General features: G+C 41.7%; 1 protein-coding gene across 7 annotated transcripts in view; it reads right to left on the bottom strand.

Moving 5' to 3' along the window:
• CALD1 (caldesmon 1) overlaps nucleotides 1–24,772 on the bottom strand; it is a 215,184-nt gene that overhangs the window by 22,509 nt on the left and 167,903 nt on the right. For 6 of the 7 annotated variants that reach the window (XM_066362748.1, XM_066362746.1, XM_066362750.1 and 3 more), the window contains 4 exons: nucleotides 12,080–12,226; nucleotides 7,272–8,244; nucleotides 5,927–6,004; nucleotides 1,831–1,970 (listed from right to left, as the gene is read on the bottom strand). In XM_066362748.1, the coding sequence (XP_066218845.1) occupies nucleotides 1,831–1,970; nucleotides 5,927–6,004; nucleotides 7,272–8,244; nucleotides 12,080–12,226 (1,338 nt within the window). The remainder of the gene's footprint in view (nucleotides 1–1,830; nucleotides 1,971–5,926; nucleotides 6,005–7,271; nucleotides 8,245–12,079; nucleotides 12,227–24,772) is intronic. The other variant, XM_066362753.1, reaches the window with a different exon arrangement.

Raw genomic sequence — 24,772 nt, 5'->3', positions numbered from 1 at the left:
GGAAAAATGAAAGTAAGAGTCACGTTGAAGGGCTCTCAGTGCTCAATCTGTTGGCATTTTCTCCAACCTTGCCCTTGGGATTACCCAGCTCTCTAAATTTCCACACAATGGACATGTAAATTATTAATTTGAGCTTTGGCTGAAGCTGGTTGACAACTTGGCTAATTGTTAACCAAAACTTTCTACTGACAGATTTTTTTTAAAGCATTATTTCTTTTAACAACCAAAAAAATCTATTCATACCCACAAAACATATTTTAAACTACCAAACATAAAATGCTAGTGCGGTTTAGTAATCTTCATCGAACACTTTTCATGAACTTGACGCTGTTCTAGGGTTTTAAAACATTAACCCACTAAGTTAACAAGTTTTGGGTTCAGCTTACCTGCCTGAATCAACTTGCTTTCTAGATTTTCCATGAATTCCTGATAAACTCTTAATTCTTTACATCTGCTTTCTGCCATTTAGGCTTTCTATTGGATAACTGTGACTAGGTTTCTGCTCGTTTTTTGTATAGAAAAATTGTTTGGGGACAATTATGTTTATCCATTTTAACTTATTAGGGGGCCTGGAAATGATCATTCCTAGGAGCTCTACTTACTTCTGTATGTTACAAAGACTTTGTTGTGAGGACCGTAACTACTTGGAGACTTTGTTATTTAGTGTTCAGGAAAACAGGGTCGAGGGAAGGCTGCCTGGACATGGACATTATAGGGACCCAGACTCTTTGCCAGGACATCCAGCATAGCAGCCAGTGACATGAGAGAGGATGAAAACTGGTACCAGCAGTTGGAGGCAGTGTGTTGAGTTGGAATGAGGCACAGAGAATCACGTAGCCTGGTGTCCATGGCAGGCACCTGCAACTTGAGTCCTTCCACCAAATTGCTGGGAGCTCTAAGTGTTCAGTGTATCTAATGGTAAGAATTTACCTGCATATAGTTGTCTCTCTGTCCTAAAATCAACTGCCCAGATTTTCAACATAATGGAGTAAGGAGGGGGTAGCTGAAGCCATGTAAGAGGGTTTTTCCAAAGGTTTATTAAATGGAGGATCAGTCAGATGCCTTCTTCCTCCCTCTTAAGAGATTCCGAATGCAAATTGACACCACGTACTTTCAACGTCCTGTGGCAAAGAGATCTGATTTACTTACTCTAACCTGATGTTTCCCAGATATTTGGCCACAGAATAATCCTAGTTTTATGCAAAATTACAACCTTTATGAAATACACTCTTTCATTTTTTAAAAAATTATTGATAGATTTTATAAGAGAGAGGAAGAGAAAGAGAGAGAGAGAAACATCAATTTGGCTTTTCACTTATTTTTGCATTCATTGGTTGATTCTTGTAGGGGTCCTGACCAGCAACCTTGGTGTATCAGGACAATGCTCTAACCAACTGGGCTACCCAGCTAGGGCTACAAAATAACATTCTTGAAAATGGTGCCGAAAAAGGTCTGTTATGAAGTTGCCTGACCATACAGAGAATGAATCAATGATATGCATCTTAGTCATAATCTTTCCTAATATACTGATCTGACAGGAGCATGCTAGGTCAGGAACAGAAACTTGGATGCGAAACATAATCTACCTTGCTAAATTATGGGAAAAGCAGATTAAATCTTGCCTGAGCAATGATTGCTGGTCTTTTCTGTTGGCGACTGATAGCCTGACCTGCTGACTGTGTACCTCTGAGACAATGACCAGTGACCTCACAACAAAAGTATGTTGTCTGTTTAGCACTTTTCTGGCTGGAGGCACAGGATAGGGAGACTGATCCCCCCCCCCCCCCACATGTAAACACAGTCACTGTTAATGAGTCAACTGTGTCTTACCTGAAAGTATTCTCAGTGTGTTTAAGTTTGTGGGTCATGAATTCTCCATTCTGCGACTTCACTTCTGTAAAACTCTTCTTTCCATCCAAGAAGATCTTCGCGTCTTCTCTGGGCTCTTTCTTAATCTTCTCATCTTTGATCTAACCAACAGTACACATCAGGAAGAAATATAACAATGAAAACATCTTATTAGGTTTGGGTTGGTATCACCCAATAAGACCCCCCAACTGTTAGGAAGCCAGAAACCTCACAAGCAAAACAAACCACCATGGAACAATGTGGTGGAGATGGGTGTCAGAAGAAATTCTTAGAGTGTGAGCTCTCTGGTTCTCCAGCCACTGAGCAAAGACCTCGAGTACAATTTTAGGAAGTCGAGATCATTCCTGATTTCACTGGGGGTTTTATTTTCAAAAGCGCTGGAGGTGTTACCATTGGAAACTATTATGTTCTTGGAACTCCACATGAGTGGCTGTCTGCAGTTCCCAGTGGGAAGAGTGATTATTAGTGTGATCTTGATGGGAAAGTGCCCAGGTTGCATGGATAGGTTTCTTCTTGGATGAAAGACACAACTGTGTTGAGGAGAAAGGAAGAGGAAACCTACTAGGTTCGCCAGATCTGCCAAGCTGATTTTGGCTGATGTCAAAGGAGAATGACCCTATAACTAGGGTCTTCATGACAGAAGACACAATAACCCTTCCTGTAGGGGGATGACTCAGAGGTCTGTGGGACCATGTCTGTAATCATCTAAACCACTAAAATTAGCATGGAATACGAAAAATTCCAGGGTTTACCTTGACTTCCAGCACAGGTAATAATTTAGTCTCCAGAAGTGGTTTTATGATTCTTGCGGGTGACAGAAGGTCATACATGAAAAGCCGTTATTAGCTTTAATATTTTGTGGGTTTCATGTTATAAGGTCCTCATACTAAATAAGAGATTATTTCAGGGTAAACCGAATTTACATAGCTTTTTTTTTGGGGGGGGTAAAGGAGTACAACTTGCTTTACCTATATCATCTCACCCATTCTTCAAAGATGAGTGAAAACAGGGAAGGTTGATTATTGCTCTTTTTAAAACAAACAGATAAAGCACTAATGTTCTAAAGAAACCTACAGAAGCAGGGTGGGCCATGAGAATTTAGGGCTTTAGGTCTTGCCTAGAGAACCTTCCCTTCCCTGATCATTCATCTCTTTCCAGCTATTCTTCAGATAACCTCTCAAAGGACGTGTTTTACTAAGCAGAGTACTATGTTTTTTGTTTTTTATATCTTTACTGATGAACTTTCAATAATCCTTTTCCTGATTGCCTTCTTTGGGCCTTATTTGATTAAATTACTATAGACAGACTATTCTATAGTAATTTAATGGGCAACTACCATGTTGCCCTAATGTGTTAAAACTTTCATCTTTCTCCCAGGGGTAGACACCTAGGATCTGGCATCACGGGGACATGCTGAAGAAGGGAGCTGTGGTTTTGCCCTCCTTTCTGAGGGCTTTGCCTGGAAGTCAGGAAGCCTGAATTTTGGTTCCAGTGCTGTAGACAAAGTAGCTGTGTGATTCTGATTAAGTCACTGAACTTCTCTGGGATGCTGGTCCCTTATACATAAGAGGAGGAGGTTAGGCTAGACCAGTGGTAGTCAATCTGGTCCCTACCACCCACTGTGAGCGTTCCAGCTTTCATGGTGGACGGTAGCAGAGCAACCAAAGTATAAATAAAAAGATAGATTTAACTATAGTAAGTTGTTTTATAAAGATTTATTCTGCCAAACTTAGCGAAAATCTGACATAAAGTACTTGGTAAGTAATTATTATTATATGCTTTAACTTGCTGTAACTCTGCTTTATAAATTTTATAAAGTAAAGTTACTTCCCTACTTTATAAATCACCATTTCTGTGGAACTGGTGGGTGGTTAGGAAATTTTACTACTAATAGAGATACAAAAGTGGGCGGTAGGTATAAAAAGGTTGACTACCCCTGGGCCAGACAATCTCTTCCTCACCCTTCCAGGTTGGTGATCATCTGCGACCCACTTTGGGCCACAGAGAGTTAAACTGCAGTGGGGGAGATGGAAGGTGTTTTGGGAGGCACTGGAGGGCCTTCTGGAAATGTTTTCTCTAAGAAGGCTTACGTGATGTTTGTGTTTACGTGTGGTTGACTGAGCCTCCATTGCTCCTTGAAAGAAAAGGCTTAAAAGATTTTTTTTTTAACCACAAAGAAATGAAAAAAACAGAGGAGGGTGTTTAAAATGACTAAATCATGTAAACTATGATTTAAAGATGTCTACATTAAAGCAACCATACAACTAGCTAGAGAGAACACCAGGTCATTCAACTAGAAATTTATGTATGCAGTGTTAAAACAGGAAAGGCAGATGATGATGATGATGATGATGATTTAAGCCTGTGCAGAGGAGGTAATCTGGCCATGTATAAAAAAGAGGCCCAAAATGTTGGGACACTAGAATGTCCTATTGAGCAAACTGGGAAACAGGCAGGTCTGAAATCATTACTCCAGGGACACCTGTTGAACTTGGGCTTTATCTGGAGAGGCAAAGGGATGACTTGGAAGACAGCTGGTGAGCTCTTTGCAGCTCAGGGACCCAGTACATAGACGTGGAATTCTCTGGTCATTGAAAACCAGTCCTGTCTCAGGGAAGTGAATTAAATTTAAAATACAGAATCCAAACAGGGCTTTGCCAGCTTCCCCTCCCCAACTTGAACTTCAGAACTAAGTTCCGATTTCATGCCCTCGTCTTTCTATGAAGCTATTCACCACGAAACACCAGCTTTAGAGAAGAACCCACGTGGGACATTTCTGTTTGAGTTCAGTTCCAAGGTAACTTTCATGTTTTTTTTTTTGCAAACGAATGTGCCATGTTCTGTTAACAAAATGAGAACAGTGTTTCCCCACATGTCCCGCCATTTCCTTCGCTGCCTCATTAGAGCCAAATTTGGTTTTCCAGTTATTAGCATTTATGCTTGCTCCTTCCTTTAAATGGGTAGAGCTCAGATTCAGTTTTTACTCCCAAAGCACCATGTGTTCTCTCAGAAACGAGGAACGTAAATCTTCAACAAAATAAATCTAACATGAATTTAAGGGTTTTTACAATTTACACGAATCTTATTAAAACACAACTTAAGAGAATAACCACCCTGCCCCCATTTAATCTGGTTATGTGTTTTCTAATTACAGATTTCCCCCCCCTGTTTTTTAATCTATGCCACAATGGGTAGAGAAATGTAGCAAGATCTCATCTGAGTTGGTGCTCAATAGCTACGGGTCAGTCTATGGGCAAAATAATTCAACTCTTCCATTTTTGGTAATTTAGTTGTACCATGTTCAAGTACTATGAACTAATTAGTGTCCCAATTTTTAGGATGACCTGGGACTCATATAAGCCCAATGGTTAAAACAAAGTCTGGCTTTCTGATGTAGTATTTCAGTGATATCAGATCATGACATTCTTTCCTCAGTGGACTCTGGTCCACTGATCGGCTACTTACCTACAGTCAAACACCCTGTCACCAGCTCCTGTGTGTGCCTCAGAAATGCAATGCAGAACATTGTGCCAAAAACTGTCTTTTGAAAAACCAAATAGCATCTTCCGTTCATCAAATTTTCTATGGAGATGTGTGTGGGGGTGTTTTTATTCCTTTGAGAAGTTAAATCATTAATCAAAGCCAGCTGGAAATACTTCATAATGGAGATGAGAGTGGGATGGCCCAGGGAAAAGAAATAGCACTTAGAAGACTAGAAAGCAGGGAAGATTGATCAGAGGAGCGTTTTTCAAGCTCTTTTGACTATGACCCACAGTCAGAACAGTAGTTTATGTCACAGTGCAGTGACATAAACTTATGTGCTTCCAATGCCCTCCGATGTTTCTAGTCTATTTTGTTTTTTTAAAATGCCAATTGACACATTTAACTGATTTTGAGATGCTCTATGTTGATTTCACCATTCAATGAATCATGAGTCACAGCTTGAAGAACACTGGATCAGAGGTTACAATTTGGAGATCATCAGACTGAAAATGTCATGGAACACTGCTCTCTGTTGCTTTATGATTAAATTAGGTGATTTCTGAATAATATTTACCTCTTCTTTTTTGAAGGTAGGCTTGTCTTCTTGGGACTTTTCTCTTTTAGGTTGCTCTCTAGTCCCCTTTTCTTCTTCCTTTTTTTGTTTTTGTTTTTGTTTTCAAGAACAGTTAAGGTCACTTATGTAAAAGAAGCCCTTTTTAGCTCTTACTAGAGTGAGAAGGTGCTCAGGTCACTTGGCACGTGGTTCAGACTGACTTCTCTTTTTGCAGAGTCAGTGCTCACATCACCTCTGTGCCAGTGGTTTCAAACAGCAGCCTCGGGTATTTAACTTCCCACTGAAAAATCTGTTTCCCACGTGCCTGCCCTTATCTAGCGTGATGTGGTGCTCCTCAGGCGTGTTTACAAACTTTGTGTGTGGTCTGGTGCATTTGGTCCCCGAGCATCTCAACTGTAGCTTGTGTTCCTGAGCCCCTTGTCACAAGCGAGAGTGAAAGACAACTGCAGCCCAATGCAGGCTTAGCGATAGAAAGTCCTTTCTGGAAGGTGATCATGCAAGCGGAAGGTTGTTAAGTACAGAGCTTTTAATGCAACCTTGCAGACAGAAAAAACTTTTGTAGCTTATACCCTCCCCCCCTCCCCTACCACTTCCCACCCTTCTTTGAGCTATGTCAACTTATGGGTCATTCAGATGGTAAAAGAAGCAAAATGTATGCTTTTAATTACCAGTCAATTATAAATGGATGCCACCCCAGATGACGAGCTTTCTGCAAGTTTACATTAAGCTCAGGTCTACAGGATGCCAAGGTTTTGACATTTTGTTTTTTTAACAACGGTCCAAACAGGTATCTTTCCCTCTTTTACTATCAGTTGATCTTGAGGGGTTTATATTTGCCTTCTTAAGATGCTATTTCTGACCATGATTCTTCTTTTTGGCAGTTTCCCACCCCAGTGCTGATAATTTTGCTATTAAATGCCAAACCCCTGGGTAAAGTGAGGTGTTAAGATGCCCTTGCCTCCTGTAGACCCGTGGATAGAGGCAAAAGTGTGAGAAAGAACGAGTTTAGAGGTAGGTGCAGAATCACGAGTCAACACAGCACCACCACAAGTACCATCTTCAGGTTCATTCATTTTTCTGGTGTTCAGAACAAGCAAGCCCAGAGCACTACATTTCTCTCTGGCTGTCTCAGTAAATTTGGTTGAATGACCACTGAGCCATCAATCGATTGCTTTGTGTTTGCAGATTGCTATGGCTTAAAAAAAGAAAAAAAAAAAATGAACGGCTTGCCCAATGACCAAGCATGTGTGGCTATGGGGATGTGGTCTCAGCCCCAAATTTGATGTGCATTCCATTCCTCGCAAATCACAGGCATCACACGTTGGGTGCAAAATGTTTACTGTACCTGTTTCTGTGGGACAGCTGTCTGCCGTTTATCTTCTTGTCCTTTCCTTTCATTGACCCCCTGCCCTTCTGGTTTCTCTTCTACCTTTTCCCCCTTTAGCTTTTTCTCTGGCACTTCCCCTCTCCGCTCCTCCAGCTGCTTTTTACGCGTTTGCTCTTCTAGCTGGGCTTTCTCTTCTGTCTCTGCCTCTGCTCTCTGCCTCTCCTCTGCGGCTCTTCTCTCTTCCTCCTTAACCCTCTCCCTCTCCTCGGCCTCCCTTCTTTCTCTCTCTTCCGCAGCTGCTTTTTTCTCCGCTTCAAGTCTTGCTTTCTCCTCCGCTAGCTTTTGGTCTTGCTCTGCTTTAAGTCTTGCTCTTTCTTCTTCCGCTTCCAACCTGTCTCTCTCTGCCTGGGCTCTTTCCCTCTCTTCCTGCTCCCTCTGTTCATCACGGGTAAGCTCGCCTGCACCCCATTCCCTCTCATCCTCTATTCTAGGCTCCTCTGTGCTGATCTGCCCATTTTTCATGGGCACCCCCACTGTGTCTTCTTGTGTCCCTACTGTTCTCTCTTCTGCCGTCCCCTCTACCTGGTTTGCTCTGCTGCTCCCTCGTTTTGGCTTCTCTTCTTCCTCTTCCTCCTCCTCCTTTTCTTTGTCCTCTTTCTTCTTCTCTCCAGCCTCCCTCCAGTCATTCTTCTCGTAGGACTTGGTGACGATTTCCGTTTCCTCGATCTCGTATCTCTCCTGGCGACTTTCACTCTTGTTCTCCTTGTCTGCGGTGTCGTTCTCCGCCGCGTCGTCTCGCAGGCTCCGGCTTGGTAGCGACAAACCGGTGTCTGTTATCGTGGGGTCGAACTCCTTCTGACGCTCCAGCGCCTCCTGGAGGCGCTTCTGGCGTCTTTCCTCCCGCCGCGCCAGGCGCTCCTGTAAGGCGGCCTCGTCGTCGCCCTCCACCTCAGTGTTGGTGGTGGTTGTCTTGACCTCCTGGTCGGAGACACTGCACAGCAGAAACAACACCAGAGAAGCGTGCTGCTGGTTAATCGGTTAGCTGGATCCACCAGCCTGACCCACCCTGGGACTACAGCAGAGGCTGGCGGTACCCATGCCCATCTATAACCCCTGGCAGGTTACCAGATTAGTACACACCTACCTGGCTTTCAACTGACAGCATGTGCAAGTCTGTGCCCTTGGTCTTTCTCTGGCCACCAATGTCTACTCTACGTGCCAGAATGCTTTGAATATTAACACGCCCTGGGAGCAGCCCTCAAACAATTGATGAACACTGGTGTATAAAACCTCTGTTCCCCACACCTTTTGAGTCGGAGAACACTGGATCTTAGAGTTCCCCAGTGGGGTTCAGCTCCTGAGCCCCACATTGCTCACTGGCTTGGAACGGAAACCATCATTTGGTTGCCTTCTGTCCCCTGTGTCCCTTCCCCATACCGAGATCAGTGCTTTCTGGGATCATTCTACAAATGAACGACTTGTGGTCAAGCCTTTGTTCACAGGATCTGTGTCTTGGGTAACTCGAACTAAGACAAGGACCAAACTGGAATAATAAGTGAATACCTCTAGTATCCTACAGTATTTTCACACATCATCAAGTCATCTACATAGAATTCTTGAACTGGATTTGCGGAACGCAAAGTACTTGGGGAGGAAGGGAGTGTCCATTATAGTGTGGAAATACTAATACTCATGCTGATGACCTCCATGGTAGAGGCGTGTGACTGTCCACCACAGTGCATGCTCTTCCTTCCTAGTCACAGGAAGTGGTTGTCAGTCAAGGATTATATCTCTACCCTCCCCTCTTCCTTGCACTTCAGTAGATCCATGTGATCAATCATTTCCAATCAAATATGAGCCAAAGTGATGTCTCCAGACCAAGACAATCAGGAAGCAAAAGCATACTTTTCTACCATCTCTATCTCTGTTGGCTAGATCAGAGGACTCCAAAGACCCAGGAATTGATAGCATCCCATTAGGAAAGAAAGTAGGTGAACAGCTCTACCTGCTAAGTCAGAAGTAACCACACTGGACTTGTACATTTTAATGACTTTTTTTTTTTTTTTTTTTTTTTTTTTTTCTGAAGCTGGAAACAGGGAGAGACAGTCAGACAGACTCCCGCATGCGCCCGACCGGGATCCACCCGGCACGCCCACCAGGGGCGATGCTCTGCCCACCAGGGGGCGATGCTCTGCCCATCCTGGGCGTCGCCATGTTGCGACCAGAGCCACTCTAGCGCCTGGGGCAGAGGCCACAGAGCCATCCCCAGCGCCCGGGCCATCTTTGCTCCAATGGAGCCTTGGCTGCGGGAGGGGAAGAGAGAGACAGAGAGGGAAAGCACGGCGGAGGGGTGGAGAAGCAAATGGGCGCTTCTCCTGTGTGCCCTGGCCGGGAATCGAACCCGGGTCCTCCGCACGCTAGGCCGACGCTCTACCGCTGAGCCAACCAGCCAGGGCTTAATGACTTTTTTAAACTACTAAAATGTGAAGGCACATTGCTTTAGCCGTTGACATTACCCTAAGTGATATATACACCAGCTACAAAGGGTCTCTTGTCATTCTTTCTGCAGGAGACAAAGAGCAGTTAGATTTGATGTTTATTTAAAGAGAAAAGAAAATCTCTAAAAATCTAACTGTACCATGTCCATCACCTCACCCCCTATTTCAGGATGCTGGACACTGCCCGCTCCAGGGGTGTTGGTCTCGGTTGGCAGGAAACAACTAGTCATGTGATACTAGAAACTGTGGCCAGAGTTGGAAGAGTATGTCTTGTAATGTTTAGAAACTCCATCAAATTTCATGGTTCATACCGAACTTGGCCCTTTTGAAGTTCAAGTTCACTTAATTTTGGAAAAACACGTTTCACATTTAACAATAAGAAATGGCAGACCAACGGCTAGATTTTAAACTTTCTTGGCCTTTGCTAGTTGCTACAGGACACTGTCTCCGTGAATTAGACATACAAGGATTAAATTTCCCTTAAAACACAAAAAGTTTAGAATTTAAGGGGAAAAGTCGATGTACATAGGTGTTTGGATCAACTGAATTCAAATAATTTTTAAAAGGTACCCCAAATTCTAAAGGGCTAGTCAGATCAGAGTACTCTTAAGAAACCAATACAGTTTACTGAACCTTTCTTTGCCAATTTATAAATCGTGACAGCAATCACCAGTAGAAATACCAGTTACAGTTGTTTATAATTTAGAAGTAAATCACATGTTTTCAGATCTTAATATATTTTACTGGAAAGAAAAAGAACTTTGTGTCTAATCAACAGCATGAAATAACTATTATTAATAAAATGTGAAAAAAGAAGAGAAACTCAAATAGAAGCAAGATTTGAAAGCAAAAAACACAACAAAAAAACCTCACTACAGACTATGAGTAAATTTTTTAACCGTTGTTGATCATTCACTAATAACCAGAGTCCAGCAAAGACTCCATTTGCTATTTTTAGGCTCTGTTTTCCCCTTCCAACTCAGCTCAAAAGTAGGAAAGGCAGTGAATGACTATAAAGCCCTCTTCTGTAAGCCTCTGACACCATCTTCCTAATAATAGTTAAAATTAGGTGCCTACTATGTGCAAGACACTGTGCGTTTTGCATGTTTTATTATTTCATTTAAATTTAACAACATTCCTAAGAGAAAGGTATAATTTTCATTTCCATTTAATGGAAGAAATATAGTGAAAGGCCAAGTTAAGATTCAAAGCTAAGCAGTGAACCCCAGAGAATATACCTCCAACCCCTTTGCGATATTCCTCCCTAATTAGAAGCTACTTACCAAGAGACAAGGTCTCTGTTTCTCCACCTAACCGATACATTTCCTCATTGAACTCATCCAGCCTGCTAGCATTTTCAAGACTGACTTCGGAAACCTTCTGTGTACCCACTCAAATTTGGGCTAAAGAAGCCAGAACTCTTTCTGTTCAGAATTTTCTAGATAGACTGAATTAAAGAAACTATCAATGGTGCCCTCCCAACAACACAAAGTAAAACAAACTAAGACCAAAACCACATATAAAATCTTAGGTGGTGGTTCCATTATATTTAATCACAGTCTATTGTTGTCCATTAATATGAACATTTTCTTCCATTTTCCTCTCCAAATAGCCTCATCTTTTCTACACCTTGGGGCACATCAATGATGTACACTAGCCACTAGCATAATGGACTGTGTGACCTTGTACGTGTGAACTTGTAAAAGTCCTTGTTGAAGAAGTTGAATCTCTTAAGTGCTCTCGACTTCCCTGAGTTCTACCAGGGCATGGATAGGAAAAATGTAGAATTAAAGTCATAAGCTTGTTTGAATAACTGCATTAAATTAAACAGGATTCTGCACTTTGCTCAATAGTGTAGTGATCACAGAATATGGAGTCAGCCTGTATGTCAGGAAAAATAAGATATTTGCAATTCATGCCTATTTTTAAAATAAAAGTATTATCTGCCACTGGTAGATACAGGATTATTAAATTAATAAATCTTTAGTTCAAAGTAGAGAGCAATGGTCTAAAGAATGAATGTAAACAGTTCCCCTTATTTAAAACTATAACTTACCATATTGAGTAAATAAAAATAATTACTAGATTATAAAATAAAACAAAATCATTCAGTTGAAGTACGTTTGGGGAAAGGTGTAGGGGGGGAGAGAAAGGAGTAGTAATGTCCTAATGTTGAAGTCAGTTTGACTGGTCTGATTAGTTGTCTGAAATGACCATGAAATAATTAAACAAATTGGACTGAAAAGAGTTGAATTTGCCCTACACATTCCATTCATCAGACAGGCTAAGAACCAACTTAGACATTCTCCATTCCAAAGAGCACAGTACCTGTTCTGGGCATTAACCTCCACCTGGTCTGTCGCCTGCCCAAAGGATTCTTCCTCTTGCTTCTGCCGCAGCCTTTCTTGTCGGGCCCGCCGGCGCCGTTCCCGGGCGGCCTCTTCCTCATCATCATCGTTCCTCTGGTAGGCGATTCTGCAAACGTCACAAGAACAACCCCTTGAGCATGCCAACTACCACCCATCTTCACCGGTTTCTTGACAGGGTCAGCCCTGAGTCCTTTTTTTTTTTTTTTAAATAATAATTTTTATTGTTACATGTCTTCATACCATGGTTATATATATATATTTTAAAGTTAATTTTAATGGGGTGACATTGATAAATCAGGGTACATATGTTCAGAGAAAACATCTCTAGGTTATTTTAACATTTGATTATGCTGCATTCCCATCACCCATAGTCCAATTGTCTTCTGTCACCTTCTAACTGGTTTTCTTTATTCCCCTCCCCTCCCCCAACCCCCTCCCTCTCCTCCCCCCTCCCCATAACCCCCACACTCTTGTCCATGTCTCTGAGTCTCATTTTTATGTCCCACCTATGTATGGAACCATATAGTTCTTAGTTTTTTCTAATTTACTTATTTTGCTCAGTATAATGTTATCAAGGTCCATCCATGTTGTAAATGATCCGATGTCATCATTTCTTATGGCTGAGTAGTATTCCATAGTATATATGTACCAAAACTTTTTAATCCACTCGTCCACTGACGGACACTTGGGCTGTTTCCAGATCTTGGGTATTGTGAACAATGCTGCCATAAACATGGGGGTGCATTTCTCCTTTTCAAACAGTGCTATGGTGTTCTTGGTGAGTCCTTTCTTTGAACTGGACTCCTTCCTGAACCACAAGGTACTAAATGGACGGTTCCGATTGAGATATCCAAACTCTCTAGTTTTCAAACTTTTACATATCTGAAAGCACTAATCCAATATCTATAGGAGATAACTGGCAATGATCAAATAAACAGCTTACATTTTAAAATCTATGCAAAAGCAGGTTTCCCTTCCGAGGCTGTGTTAGCATATTTAGATTTCTTTACCAAGCTGATGACTAGCATGTAAGGCAGGGGTCTCCAAACTTTTTACACAGGGAGCCAGCTCACTGTCACTCAGACCATTGGAGGGCCAGACTATAAAAAAAAAACTATGAACAAATCCCTATGCACACTGCACATATCTTATTTTAAAGTAAAAAACAAAACGGGAACAAATAAAATATTTAAAATAAAGAACAAGTAAATTTAAATCAACAAACTGACCAGTATTTCAATGGGAACTATGGGCCTGCTTTTGGCTAATGAGATGGCCAATGTGCTCCTCTTACTGACCACCAGTGAAAGAGGTGCCCCTTCCGGAAGTGCGGTGGGGGCCGGATAAATGGCCTCAAGGGGCCACATGCAGCCCGCGGGCCGTAGTTTGGGGACCCCTGATGTAAGGTTTAGAAGCAGAAACCCAAAGCCTTAGCTAAAAGTAATCAAAACACGCATTAAAGATTCAGCATGTTGTACTCATTATTTGTGCCGACACTGTCACAAGGTCAGAAAAGAACTGAATTAAGTTACCAAACCAGGATTTTGGCATTTAAAACTTCAAATCACTAATCATAATTGAAAGCAGGATATCCTCTTTGCTTGGATTTTATTTTTCCCTTTTAGTTCCTTTTCACTGGAGAGAGGAGGTGACAACAGATAGGAAGTATCAAAGTCAGAGCAGCTCCCTCCACGTTCATTCTAAAATAGGCTTCAGGGTCTCACCCGCGTGCCGGCACATCCTGGGAGCCCACATGTGGAGATTTCAGTAGAAACTTAAAGACTTGGGCAGGTAGAAGACGCACAGAGGTTCCTCACATGTACATATTTAGCGTTCATAGTTTCACTTGAAGCAAATGCCTATGTAGGGCAATTACATAATCAATATCACTATGTTAGATACATTTCCCTCAATGTTTATTCCCCAATGAAGAATCGGACCTGGGAACTATGATGCCGAGACTCGAGAGGAAACGACCTGCATGGTTAACTTGTCGCTGTTGACGGGCTAATGTGCATGGAGACACACAGTGCCCAGAAGGCACGGGTGCGCTGGCCCAGGGACAAGCTCGCCTGATGGGTCCAGGGGTTGGGATGGAGCTGCGTTGTGCAACAGGCTGCTTTTTACATACGTTAGAGTTCAAGTGCTTTCATTACAATACTCCTTACAGATCTACAAATAGATATCCAGATATGTAAAAGTTCCATGCTTCTAATTCTTGTATAATGACAAAGCTAAAATAGTTTACAAAGGAGAGAAAACAGAATTGCAGGACTGTACAATGTATACTAACAGTATGAACCTTCTCTGACCGAGAGTGGTTCACTGCTGTTAGATTTACAGGTCAGGTGTGTTTAGGCTTAGATACAGGGCTTTGCGTTATCTGTTTCTAACCTTTGACATCAATAATACAAATGCTATAAATTTTTTTCATCTAGGTATCTTCTAAAAAGCAAGATGAACAATTCCTAAGGTTGGCTGGTTTGTTCTTTGCTACTTCGGAAAAATCTTGATCTCGTATTTACTGAAATTGGCTAGTGTGCAATACTCAAATTCCAGTATAAATACAGTGTCGCTGACCAGTTTTATTTCTGCCAACGTGGCGAGACGGGCAGTTTGATATTGTGCAAAGATGACTAGGGTAGTAGAATTCAGAAAATCTGCTTTCTGGAACTGGCTTCTTACTTCGCTGGCAGCCCTTGATTAACCTGAGTTGAATTTCCTCATCTGTGAGTGTGTGACAGTCCGCTGAAATCATGGATGTTATGGTAAGGCATTTTACAGTGCAAGATTTTATTGTTCTTAGGAAAGTGCAGTCAAAGAGTTGCTTTATGAGGAAGGATGAGTTCAATTTTAGACTTGCTGAACTTGAGGTGACAACATGACATGATTCGAATGTTCCCTTCTAATTCAATCACAGCCTAGTTTGCAGTCAAAAGACCTTCTCAGTGGTTTGGCTTCAGCCTTCAGATTCTTGGCCTAACACTCCTTTGGCTTATTGCTCCGTAGACAGCTTTAACCACAGCAGAGCCCTTAATGACTGCTTCCCAAGCTAATCAAACACAAAGTCTTAATGCGTTCTTCTACATCTCTGGATCAGCCACGAGGTCTTGGCTATTACTGGGGCCTTCCTTTTCCAAGACAAGCAAGAGATATAAAAGCTCCATATGGGAAATCCTATGCTGCAAACAGAACTATCTTCACTTCCTAAAAGGGGTTTCCTTTTTAGCCCTTAGTTTCCCACTACGCTTGAACAATCTGGGATGTTACTGTCTTCCTCTGACCTACCATCGTGTTTCTTGGCTAGATGCTCTGGGCTTTTAGCCCTGAACAAACTTGATTTGCCATTGAGGCCAAGTCACACTCAGTCTTTCTTCAGCCTAGATTTCTCATTGGAGGAGTGGCCCGAACAACCAGTTCATCCCCAGCCTTCTCTAACTCTTTCTACCTGGTAGAGCCTGAAATTTACAGTCAATCACAGTCTACCAGTAGCCCCTTGCCTAGGCTGCTCAGTTACCAGAACTAGATTTTTAAGGATTTTTTATTACTACTAACGAAGACACATGTTAAAACTGTTTTCAAAGTCAAGAACCAAAAAAAAAGAGCCCAAATGACTTTATAGTATTTTGAATCAGGACACACCCAGTTGCTGGCTCAGTTGACTTTGTAAGTGAGGTTGTATCCATACCAAATGACTTATTTTTTGTGTGGAAATTCTTTAAGGTGAGACTCCCTACATTAGTCCTTGGTGTGCAAAGCCAGGTAGCTTTTTGCTGTTAGGTCTGTCCCACATCAACCTACCTTTCATATAATTATCACAGGCTTATATTTTTTTTCTTTCAAAATTGAAGAAACTTAATTGTTCATTTTTTTTCTGACTCTGAAAGCAACATATACTTCTTTTCTTTTTTTTTTTAGCGAGAGAGACAGAGAGAGGGACAGATAGAGACAGATAGACAGGAAGAGAGAGAGAGAGATGAGAAACATCAATTCTTCATTGTAGCACCTTAGTTCTTCATTGATTGCTTTTTCATATGTGCCTTGACTGGGTGCGAGGTGGGTGGGGGTTCTAGCTGAGCCCTTGCTGAAGCCAGTGACCTTGGGCTTTAAGCCAGCAACCATGGGGTGATGTCTATGAGCCCACACTCAAACCAGAGACCCCGCCCGCGCTCAAGCTGGTGACCTCGGAATTTTGAAGCTGGATCCTCTGTGTCCCAGGCCGATACTCTATCCACTGCACCACTGCCTGGTCAGGCTACACTTATTTTCTTAAACCAAGCAATGCAAAATGCATAAAAGACAAAGTAAAAATGAGCTCCTTAATCACACCACTCAGATATAAACATGATTAATATTTGAAGTATCCTACCACACATTTTCTTATGTATCACATATACTTTTATTTTTAAAAAGTGGGATTATGTTTTATATATATATATAAAATGTTATAAACGGTTTTTAAATTTTACCTTATTTATGACTATTTCTAACATGTTAGCAAAATATAATTTTCACAGCAACACGGTATTCCTTGTATAGAGGTACACAGTAATTACACGGATGTACTATAATCTATTTAACCCATTTTCTACTGATGGACAGTTAAGACTTTTCCAACTTTATGTTCTTATAAACAATACTGCAAAGGACATCACATTAAAACTATACTTTTAACACTGGTTCAGTACTTACGTAGAAAACATTTTCAGAAATTAGAATTTCTGAGTTTAAAGACTTTTGACACGCATTGACAAACTGCCTCATGGAAAGGTATGTAACACCAGCAACGTGCGTGAGTGCTAATTTCACCATAAGCAGAATTTATGCAAAAAGACAGAGTATTTAGCATCCTTAATACATGCAGATGCTAACACAACAACCTCTGCTTTATGCTCCAGTTGAAGATAAAACGTTTACATTTCTAACTTCCCAGACGCCAGATGGAAACATATTTGAGATGCTGCTGACTAGTAAAAATCATACCTAACCACCCACTGGATTGTAATAAAAGTAGAACAATCCATTTGCTCCTTCTGTGAAACTTCAGCAGACACTGCACTAACCCGTCTGCTGGTTCTCTCCACTACAAAGACAACCGATGTTCCCACATGATTCAGAGGCAGTGTGGGACCCGGACTTCCTCTGAATCATCTGGGAAAGATTAAACCCTCTTTATGAGAGTTTTAATCAAATGCATTTTATTTAAAAAAAAAAGCAGGTAACCCCAAATGCTATGTAAGGACTTCCTCTATTTAAAAAAAATGTTCCACTGACCAGAATCTGCAACTTTCCCGCCCATGCTCGGTGTTAGCAGGTTTACTATAGAGAATTATGCTCTGTTTCTTAGGTAGCTGCCTTTGCCATGAACACTTGGAGAAAGGTATGATCAACCTTACTGCAGGGGTCAGCATGCATCTTATAAACCATTGCATGCATACATATTTGCTCTGATGGGGAGCAAACTGGCTCATCGAATATTCAGTGTATGAATAAGTGCTAAACATCCTCAAAAGTCCATAATAATTAGTTGATGTTATTTGACTGTGTGAACGGTGTGAACAAAGTAGAGAGAGCTGGCCTTTCTTCCATTTCCAGAACCACTGCTAGAAGGGCTCTGGTGTTAAATTCTAAGGAAAAACAGATCTGTGCACTGAGAAAAGGCTCTTAGAATGCTGTGGCTTTCACACCAAAGACGTTTGAAGCCTCCACCGCCGGAGCGCTGCAGCCTCAGTATATTCAAGTAACGAGACCGCTGTGTGGCACGCTGTGCCTTTCAGCTAGCAAGTTCAAACAAACGGAAGTACTGCAGATATGGCAAACTGGGAAATCACTGAGGAGTCAGCATCTTCCTACTCAGACAGACCAGGCTCTAAATGTACACTGGGTGAGAGAAAGAAGCGACAGAAGCTTCCCTAGAAAGACATCACAGCAAGCACGAGTTGTGCCCTCTTCACAACGGCACCCCCGTCCAAGGTTTCTGAAGACCTGTGCAACAAAGGCAGAATCGCATCTACCATACAGGCAGTTTGATTTTGGTTTTACCCCAGGCTCCCCATGGTTTGAAAGGTGTTCCTTTCATTTGGTCTTTTTTTTTTTTCTTTTCCCATTTTGCTATTTCCTGACTTCAGATGACAGGACACGATCCTTGAACGTTTTAAGTAATAATGCCAGCAATAGTATGTTATCAACAAAACAAGATCTCAGATCAGGAAACCACGTTTCAAAAAAGAATAAGAAAAAGTAAGAATTTCCAGAGCCACTGAACAGACTTTGAACTGTCACCTTCCAACTGTTTTTGTGCTCTTTGACATGCCTCACGTTTGGTGAGCACACACACGTGCGGGCACGGGGATTAAGTGAGCACAACCTTGGAGAAAATGGAAGGCTCACGCTCTAAAAGGAGGCCAGTTCATGAGAGACTGAAAGGAGTCCCATTTGGACCCAAGTTTCCAAGTCTCTTCATTTTCTTTCATTGTTCCTTGGGTGATGGGCACACAATACGATCAATAGTTCAAATGTGTAAGAGATGTTCACCTGAAAACTAGGTACTCTTATTGATCAATGTCACCCCATTAAATTTAATTTAAAAATAATAAAGAGAATGCTGCACCTAAAATTCCAAATTAGATAAGTAATCAGCTGCACCCTAAGGTCAGTTCTTATCTCTGGGCATCCCATTATACTTCCACGTTCATGGAAGGGGTCATTTGAGAGCAGGTGGCATTTGCTGAAGGAGAGGTTACAGGCTGTAAGTGGATCTCAATCTCAAACGTGAACCCATCCCCACTTTCTGCAGCTGTACACTCCCCATGCACGCCAGACCCAGGAGGAAGGTTTTCTCAGGTTCACAGCCACTGAGGAGAACTTCTTAGTCAATTACTTTCCTTTGATTTCCATCATTCTTGGTTCTGCCAACGTCACCGTCTTAACCTGGGTCTTAACAGGGCATTCCACTTAAAGAGTTAACACCTCCTGTGGGTTGAAACTGTGCTCGTCAGCTACTAGAAGGCAAAATGACTCATACATTCTTGCATTATTCTTTTTCATGTACCAAAAAACCCCCAGTGATGTTTTCATAATACGAAATGCAAGCAGATTCTCCAAAACAGATGCACTCAGTTCTGTGAAATGCTCACATGCTCTTAGCAACAATCTCAGGCCGTGCTGGGATCAGGAGGAAAAATCCTGAGCTACTGAAGTGAGTCATACTCACCCTGCAGATTGACTGCATGTTTGAAAGTTAAAAGAGGTTTCTAGAAATATTCCAGGCTCTTAAATATGATTTTGTTTATATGTGGTGTCTGCAAAATGTTGTGGTTTCACTTAAGGCACATAAGGTCCAATTCTGAATGTTTTCTCCCTTGGATACCTTTAAGAGAAGGGCATTAAAAATCAAAACAGAGGGAAAAAAATCCAGAAAATAAAAATAACTTCCAGGTCAGAAAATGTTTAGAAATGGATTGGTAGCCAATCATCAATTGGCCCATTAGTAATTAATATTATAAAATAGAATGAAAGAAAGCTGCCTTGATTTAATATATATATTAAATATATATATAATAGAGGGGAAAAGGTAAAAAAAGAGAAACATGCTGAATTTTACTGTAAGATTTACTGGTGTATCAGTGGTGTGACTTTGACCTGGTGGAGGCATAAAAGGGGATAGATACTCTGAGAAATTTACCTGGGAAGAGAGGTGTGCCTCACTTCAGCTGTATCCTCCTCTCCCACCCCAACGCCCCATACGCACACACATCTGAGAGCTACTAGAGTTGCATACCAACCGTAAATTTTGGTTCTCAACAGTATGAGATTGTGTGCTTGCACATGTTGGATTGGAGTTCTTTTATATGTTGTCCCCACAAATTATCACCACCAGTCTACCATATGTTTTACACAATGGTGTCATCCCATAATCACATGAGTGTCTATAACCACAGACCAGGGTGGGGGAGGTAAACATGTGCTGCCTCTGTACACTATCGCTGCAGGCTGGTTCTTAGCGTCTTTACGACTGCAACGTCCTGTCAAGCAAATAAATCAGGACTGATGGATCGTGTGAGGTCAGAAGAGACCTGGGAGTGCTGGGCATTCTGACTCATGGCTGAGTGGCCAATTAAGGTTTATTGGAACATGGTTGTCAGAATGGTCTTGCTCTAGGGAAGCCAGACCCCTAAACTTAGTGACTCCTTTCTAAACCAAAGCAGGTAGTCCCAGGAGACTTTTAAAAGATGGCTTCTAATTCTTTGGGTCAATATTTTAAATTAAAAAGATGTCTAGCATGAAATATATTGTACCTTTAAATGAGTGTGTAGTACATGGCCATTTTAAAGAATAATAATGAAACAGTCATGTATCTATTACCCAGCTTAAACAGCGTTCACACCTTGGTGATTATGTGCTCCTTCTCAATCCCATCCCAATTTCTTTTTAAGTTCCTCTAAATAATGTCTAGCTGGAATTTGGGGTTATTTTACTTATTCTCTTGATTTTCTTTGTAGTTTTATCCCCCAAGTGATGCAACCCTAAATGATTCAATTTTTAGATTTGCCTTTTTAGAACTTTACATAATCATACTTATATATGCATTATGTTTCTGAGACTCTCCATGTTTATATAAATATCGTTTATAATAATAGATGGGGCACAGGGTTTCCAAACATTTCTTTCTTTCTTTCTTTCTTTCTTTCTTTCTTTCTTTCTTTCTTTCTTTCTTTCTTTCTTTCTTTCTTTTTTTTTTTTTCAGAGACAGAGAGTCAGAGAGAGGGATAGATAGGGACAGAGAGATGGGAATGGAGAGAGATGAGAAGCATCAGTCATCAGTTTTTTGTTGTGACATCTTAGTTGTTCATTGATTGCTTTCTCATATGTGCCTTGACCATGGGCCTTCAGCAGACCGAGTGACCCCTTGCCAGCGACCTTGGGTCCAAGCTGGTGAGCTTTTGCTCAACCAGATGAGCCCGCACTCAAGCTGGCAACCTTGGGGTCTCGAACTTGGGTCCTCCGCATCACAGTCCGACGCTCTATCCACTGCACCACTGCCCGGTCAGGCCATTTCTTTTCTTTAATATATAATCCTTTAGTTTTATTTTCATTATTTTAATTGAATTTATTGGGGTGACATTGGTTAATAAAATTATATAGGTTTCAGGTGCACAACTCTATAATTTGTCTGTAGATTGTATTGTGTTGGAAAGAGAAGGTATGTAAAGAGAAGGTTGATATTGGAGAAAACATATTTCGCCTTTCACTTGGTTGTTCAAGTTAAATCTTGGTTGAAATGAATGAAAAGAAGGAGGAGAAATGTGTAAATGGCCAGTAAGATTATTAAAATAAACTCTTTCAACCCTTACGTAAGACTCAATGGGTAAAAAAAAATAAATGCGGTTAATAGAGATATAAATTCAATTACTACCTGAGTTTTCATTAACATTACCTTTTCTTCATCTCCAAACTAGGATTTTTGTGGCTAATAAGAATCTTAAATAAATAGCATCATTAATAAACTCAGCCTTGTAAAAATCCTGTGACTCAGAAGTAAAATCTGAATTGGGCTATTTTCTGACTGTTGTATCTATGAAAGGACAATCTTGCTTTAATGCACATTGTAAACGTGGACAATAAATCTTGGGCTTAGTTAATTCTTTTTTTTTTTAAGTAAAAAATGATAGAACAATTCAGACCAAGATGTCAATGTCTTGGCAACACTAATTGCCAGCTCTCTTTCTTTCTCTCTTTTTTTTAGCCTGTGCTTTTTTTTTTTTTTTTAATGAAAGAGAGAGAGAGAGAGAGAGAGAGAGAGACAGGAAGGGAAAGTGATGAGAAGCATCAATTCTTTGTTGTGGTGCCTTAGTTGTTCATTGATTGCTTTCTCATATGTGCCTTAACCGGGGGGCTCCAGCCAAGCCAGTGACCCCTTGCTCAATCCAGAGACCCTGGGCTTTAAACCAGCGACCATGGGGTCATGTCTATGATCTCACGCTCAAGTCAGCGACCCTGCGCTCAAGCCAGTGACCTCGCAGTTTCGAACCTGGGTCCTCAGCATCCCAGGCCAACACTTGATCCACTGCACCACCGCCTGGTCAGGCAGCCTGCTCTTGTTCTTGCATGTTAGGTCTGGACTCGGATAGACAGCCAGTTTAGCAACTGTCCCAAGTAGGGTGCAGGGCAACCCCCATATTCCCAATGACCAATGTGGATGCAACTGTCTCTGACCACAGATATACAAACAGGCAGATTCTTTTCATAGTCCAAGACTTCGCTTCCTAGAAACAGAAACATCCATTTGTCTCTAATGGTAAAAACACGAACTCATTTTAGATGAGCCGTGTACTTAGTGTGACCCAGTTTCACTAATTTAAAATATTTGGGCGATGTAGTGCGAGGCTCTATAATTTCATATGGTGGAGTTTCAAATTATGGTACTGCTATCACACTGGTAAACATTGAGCCCAAGAAATAAAGTGATTGGAAAAATGAAAACAAGCTGTCCTTAAGTGAAGATTACAAACCTGTGACTAATTAAAGGGAAATCCTTGTGAAGGGAAAGTGGTATAGCAGACGAGCCGATGGAAACGGTACACAGCATGTGGATACTGCTAACTAAAGTCCCATGTCCCCAGTCAGTCAAGAGGATTCTCTGCAGCCTCTGTAGACAAACAGTGCTCCATGCATGGAAATATATGTGTAATGGATTTTCATAACAGGTCTTTTATGTTCTTTCCCTCCCCTAAAAGTGCCCTCTGGAGCTTTCCTGCTTCCACTCTCATTCTTCTTAATTGGAAAAAGATTTAGTATTTATTTCCTCTTTCCCAATACCCTCTCTTGGCTCTATTTTTTTCTATTTGGGTGGCATAGCCTCCTATCTCCCCCACCCTTTATTGTTATTTTTCTCTTCTTTAGAAACAGAAAGCTCAGGGCCCTGGCCAGTTGGCTCAGTGGTAAAGCATCAACCTGGTGTGTGGATGTTCCAGGTTCAATTCCTGGTCAGGGCACACAGGAGAAGTGCCCATCTACTCCTCTATCCCTCCCCCTCTTGCTTCTCGTTCTCTCTCTCTCTCTCTTTTCCTACTGCAGCTATGGCTCAATTGGAGCAAGTTGGCCCTGGGAGCTGAGGATGGCTCCATGGCCTCTGCCTCAGGCACTAAGAAGAGCTTGGTTGCTGAGCAACAGAGTGACACCCCAGATGGGCAGGGCATTGCTCCCTAGTGGGCTTGCTGGGTGGATCCTGGTCAGGGTGCATGGGGAAGTCTGTCTCCGCCTCCCCTCCTCTCGCTGAATAAAAAAAAGAAAAGAAACAGAAAGCTCAAATATACTGATAGGTATGACATGAAGCTTTGTTTATAGCACCTCGGGTAAAAGAAGTGATTGTAATTCTAACAAGAAAGATCATTTTGGGGTGATTACTGCCTCGCCAACTTGAGAGGTGTTGCATAAACTTACCTAACATTTGGCTGGCTCATAGCGCCCCTGGCACATGCTAGAACTGCAGTGTTTTGTTTACAAGCAGTAGCAGATACAAAGACAGACCTTGAGTAAAGACAGGAAATGAAAAATGAAGGGCCAGAACTTGGACATTTGGCTCTTTCTTGCAGGGGACCTGGGATCCAATCACTGCTAATGGGTCCAAACTCCTTGAGATTGTGAAAGGAAGTCAAGGAGTCTTCTCTGCACATGGTGGGTCATCTTCCTAAGTTGATGGAAACCTTACTGAAGATGGGGTCTGTTTCAGGTTGGGTGGAGAAAGTAGACACCCATTTGTGGCAATTTGGTAAAAAGCCAGCTTGACCAAACCAAACCAACTAAAACCATCCCACATTTAAGATGCCCTTTGAGTTACCTGACTAGATGTTGGCGCAGTGAGTAGAGCGTTGACCTGGGATGCTGAGGACCCATGTTCGAAATCCTGAGGTCACCACCTTGAGCGCAGTGTCATTGGCTTGAACATGGGATCATAGACATGACCCCATGGCTGCTGACTTGAGCCCAACCAAGATCACTGGTTTGAGCAAGGGGTCAGTTGCTCTGCTGTAGCTCCCCCCCATCAAGGCACATATGAGAAAGCAATCAATGAACAACTAAAGTGCTGCAACTATGAGTTGATGCTTCTCATCTCTCCCCCTTTTTATCTGTTTATCCCTTTCTCTTTTTTTCTCTCTCTCTCTCACTAAAACAAACAAACAAAAAATTCCCTTTGAGTTAATAGAAGACCCCTCTAAAAATGGGAAGATTTGAGAAGATAGAATAATATGACATAACTGAGCACTTATATTTGTGTGTGTTAGTTTAATGAGAATCATCAACAGCTTAAGAATCAGACACCCAGGGCCAGAGAGGAACATTCTTGGACAGCACGTAAGCTGCCTGAGGGTACCTGTCCATTCCAGCAGATTTCTAACCCAACAAGAGATTATTAACCAACAAAGCTTATGACGTCTTCTGACTAGACACCAGTGCAATCACTAGTTCTTTAAAACTGTCACCAAATACAGGAGGCACTGTGTTTCAGGAGGGGCAATAACCAACTTTATTCTAAAAATGCCATATCATCTCAGTACCAATGACAAAGCTATGGCATTGGCATTGGCTGAAGGATTTCGATTCTTGGGTTTCTTTCTCTTCCCAACCAAACCACTAATCCATGTGGAACCTA

The sequence above is a fragment of the Saccopteryx leptura genome, chromosome 2 (assembly GCF_036850995.1).
Source record: "Saccopteryx leptura isolate mSacLep1 chromosome 2, mSacLep1_pri_phased_curated, whole genome shotgun sequence".
In the NCBI taxonomy this organism is placed as follows: Eukaryota; Metazoa; Chordata; class Mammalia; order Chiroptera; family Emballonuridae; genus Saccopteryx; species Saccopteryx leptura.
Note: the sequence above shows the minus strand (reverse complement) of the source record. Positions and strands in the feature narration are given on the sequence as shown.